This window comes from Strongylocentrotus purpuratus, unplaced genomic scaffold, assembly GCF_000002235.5.
Source record: "Strongylocentrotus purpuratus isolate Spur 01 unplaced genomic scaffold, Spur_5.0 spur5_contig_821, whole genome shotgun sequence".
NCBI lineage: Eukaryota > Metazoa > Echinodermata > Echinoidea > Camarodonta > Strongylocentrotidae > Strongylocentrotus > Strongylocentrotus purpuratus.
In genome coordinates, this window is record NW_022145526.1 from 806,586 (window position 1) to 810,000 (window position 3,415).

Genomic DNA, 3,415 nt, shown 5'->3' on the forward strand with positions numbered 1-3,415 from the left:
CATTCACAGCCAGATGAAAAAATAAATAAGCGAAAATGAAACTGCCATTCCGATCTTTCTTAGTGATCAAATGACATTTCAAAAATAAGTCTTCTGCTATGCGGAAAACATTAAAAGCAGTCTCAATTATGGTAATTGTGTGTTCTGATTATGATGGAATAGCAATTTGCATGATTCAAAGCAAACTTACAAACTCCAAAACAGACCATTTTACACTATAAATAAATCACAAATACCAACCAAGTTTGGTTGAACAAATGAAATAGCTAAATGATGAGCTAAACAGGGCGACAAACTTGGCCAATGAGAACAAAGTCAGGACTGGCAGCCACCAAGAACAACAGCCCATGAGACAAAAATGTCCATGTAGTCGACCTTTAGACAACTTCTCAAAGGTTGATGAGACCAACGTTGTAAGTCTCGTAGGTTGATTCTTTGCAATGTGTCCCATACAACATAGGACATTACAGTCAAACCTGTCTGTTGCGGCCACTCTAGGAAAAACACGAAAAGTAGCAACTGTGGACATGTGGCCCGTTTAGACAGGTTTTCCAAGACACATTTCCTTCTAGAGGGAGGTAATATGGGTGACCAGTCACTATAGACAGGTGGCCAGTGACATCAATTTGACTGTACTTTATCCAAATGTGAACATCTCTCTATATGACAAATGGTTATTTCTTGTACCACAAATATCATTCATATCAAGACATTTATTCATTCTTGGATGAAATAAATGGAAGAAAGACAAACAGTGTACGGTATGTCGCACAAGACACATTGTATGCAATTGCCCAGTAGCACATTTGGTTTCATTGAATGTACTTTCCATCAAGCTTGTTGATATTTTACAGATAAAAGTCATCGAGCTATGCAGAGTTTACTTAAAGCCCCTCTGTACTAGTTTGGCCAGGAGGGATTAGACCTCCCATCATGGTCACCGAAAGATGATTATCTCATCAAATCAGCTCACAATTAACATAGGAAAAAGGGGATCATGGGGGGCCAATGGTCACTGATTAGGCATTGTTTGCTAAATAGCAAGTAGCTATAAGTAGTGCAGTGGGGCTTTAAATCCTGTTTCTTCCTAAAATCAGAGTTCCCAGCATTTCATGAAAACAGATTTGTCTGAATGTTCCCTGATGTTCGTACAGCAGTCTGGGTCAAAGTTAGGATTTTGGGTAATCGTAGGAATTTCACCACGGAACAGTTGTTGCAGGAGCAAGGTTTGTACGACAGTTCTCAAGGTGTCATTCAAAAGCGAGATGAACATTCCTCTCCTGGTCTCTCTTGATCATCTCGTACTGCCTCGTGACCTCGTCGACCTTTCGCTGCACAAGACCTAAAACAAAAGAAACCGATAAAAAATATGACCTTCTTTATCCATGTCACAGTGTGGGCTCATCAGTAATGACCCTGCTCTTTCTGAGAGCCTTGCAGTCCTTATTATTGCATTAAAAAACAAGGGTTGCCTTTCTCAGATATTAAAGGCCCACTGCACTACTTGTAGCTACTTGCGCCCTCTATATAACAAACAATGCCTAATCGGTGACCATTGGTCCCCCATGATCCTCTTTTTCTTATGTTAACTGAGAGCTGAGTTGATGAGATAACCACCTGTCCAGTGACCTTGCAGGGCGCTCTAATCCCTCCTGTAAACTATGGCAGATAAGCTTTAACAACAGTATATCCTATATGTTTCAATTCATACCTGTGTATTAAGCATATGTTAAAAAAATAAATTCTTGTAATTCTATTAATTGCAAAATTATGTCCTGAAGTATGTTAAACTTATGTGTATTTTACTTTCTTTCTTGAATTACTTGATGTTCGTATGCCCACAATTATACAATTTTCACACAACTGCGCCAGGAGTGTCTATACATGTATATAAAAGGGCCTATATGGGGCTCTTCTAGCAGAGACTGATGGGGGGCATTTCATCAGTGACAAATGACAATTTGTGTTATAAGCTACTGAAATCCTTGCTTCTGATTGGTTATCAGCAGATTTGTCACTGATTTTTGTTATTTGTCATTGTAAAAAAGGCTTTGTGAAACGCCCCCCTGGTGTCACTAGCTGGACCTAGTTTGATACCTGTACTGGCTATTGTTGGTTATTGTACAATTAATACAACAACAACGAACGAAAGAAGAAAAACAAGGTTGGTTTTATTACCTGTGTTTTGATCAATCCATTGTAATGAGTTCATATGAGCATTCAAGATCTTGGCAACTTGGTTGACCTACAGGAAAGAAAGGAAATTAGAAGAATTTATTACATTAATATCAACAGTACTGGTACATCATTGGAACATAGAGAATATGCTAACAATACTACAGGATTAAACCTCTTTACATTATTATATTTCCTGGATTCGTCTCTCTTCGTTGCATTGGAGTTTTGTATACAATCATTGGTATATGGGAACCTATATCATACAAGCATTGCTTTTAATAGGTTCCTCATATTCTACGTTACTGCTTATTTTCTGCCATCATTGTTTTTGTTATTATGCTGCTGTCCTTTAATGTAAACTGTTATTTTGTGGAATGTGAATATGTAAAATAAAATAAAATCAATTTTCCTCTCTCTTCCATTACCGTTTTCCCCTTTTTTCATATCTCATACTCTCTATTTTCATACTCTTTCTTTTCTTCTTCATCTCTGTCTTTCACAATTCTATCAAATCCCTTTCTCTTTCTCACTCTCTCCTCTCCTCTCCTCCCTTCCCCCCTCCTTTCCCCCCTCCCCTCCCCTCCCCTCTCTGTGTCAGACGTGGTCATATGATTCCTGGTGTGATACTATGTCCCATTTGCAGGCCAAAAAAATGAAAAAGTTAAATTCCAACTGCATTTGAAAGATAATACTAATTTAGAACTTCCCTAAAAAAGGTAGGGCTTGAAAATGTATTCAAGTGGGAAAATAATGACTATTAGTTGTGAAATCGACTTTAGGGCTATAGAGCCCAAAAGTAATAGTCTTGATTTTCAGACAATTGTACCGAATGGTCATACGTTTTATGCTGTGCAAAGATTCAATCAGTTTAACCTTGGCCTTCACAAGAAGTGGGTTATTGATGTAGATAAATGCTCATGTACCCTTTCTTCTCATGTATGTTATTACCAAAGAAGAAAAAAGGCCAGTCAGTCACTCAATAGTGTCTGACAGTGAAGTCTAGCAAGTAAACGGGTTTCCTTGAATAATTTGAATATGAGGACACTGCTAACGTTTAAATTTCACAGATAGGACATACATGACATATTCATAATTCCTGCAAAGTTCTACAGAATTTGAGGTTGGCTGCAAAAGGGACATAGTACCTTTAAAAAAGGAACTTACCGGATCTGTCTGGTCCATCGTTGTATTGGATGTGTTCATGTGATCGATGATCTCTTTCAGATCTTGTACCATT

At 38.0% G+C, this 3,415-nt stretch overlaps 1 protein-coding gene across 3 annotated transcripts in view; it reads right to left on the bottom strand.

Annotated features, from left to right (window-relative positions):
* Positions 1-767: 767 nt before the first annotated feature.
* Positions 768-3,415, bottom strand: part of LOC590120 (nuclear pore glycoprotein p62) — a 25,080-nt gene continuing 22,432 nt past the window's right edge. For all 3 annotated transcript variants that reach the window (XM_030981326.1, XM_030981321.1, XM_030981316.1), the window contains exons 15-17: positions 3,343-3,415; positions 2,179-2,245; positions 768-1,342 (exon numbers count right to left, since the gene is read on the bottom strand). The exon at positions 3,343-3,415 is cut by the window's right edge and continues 39 nt beyond it. In XM_030981326.1, the coding sequence (XP_030837186.1) occupies positions 1,251-1,342; positions 2,179-2,245; positions 3,343-3,415 (232 nt within the window). In that variant the 3' untranslated portion in view covers positions 768-1,250. The remainder of the gene's footprint in view (positions 1,343-2,178; positions 2,246-3,342) is intronic.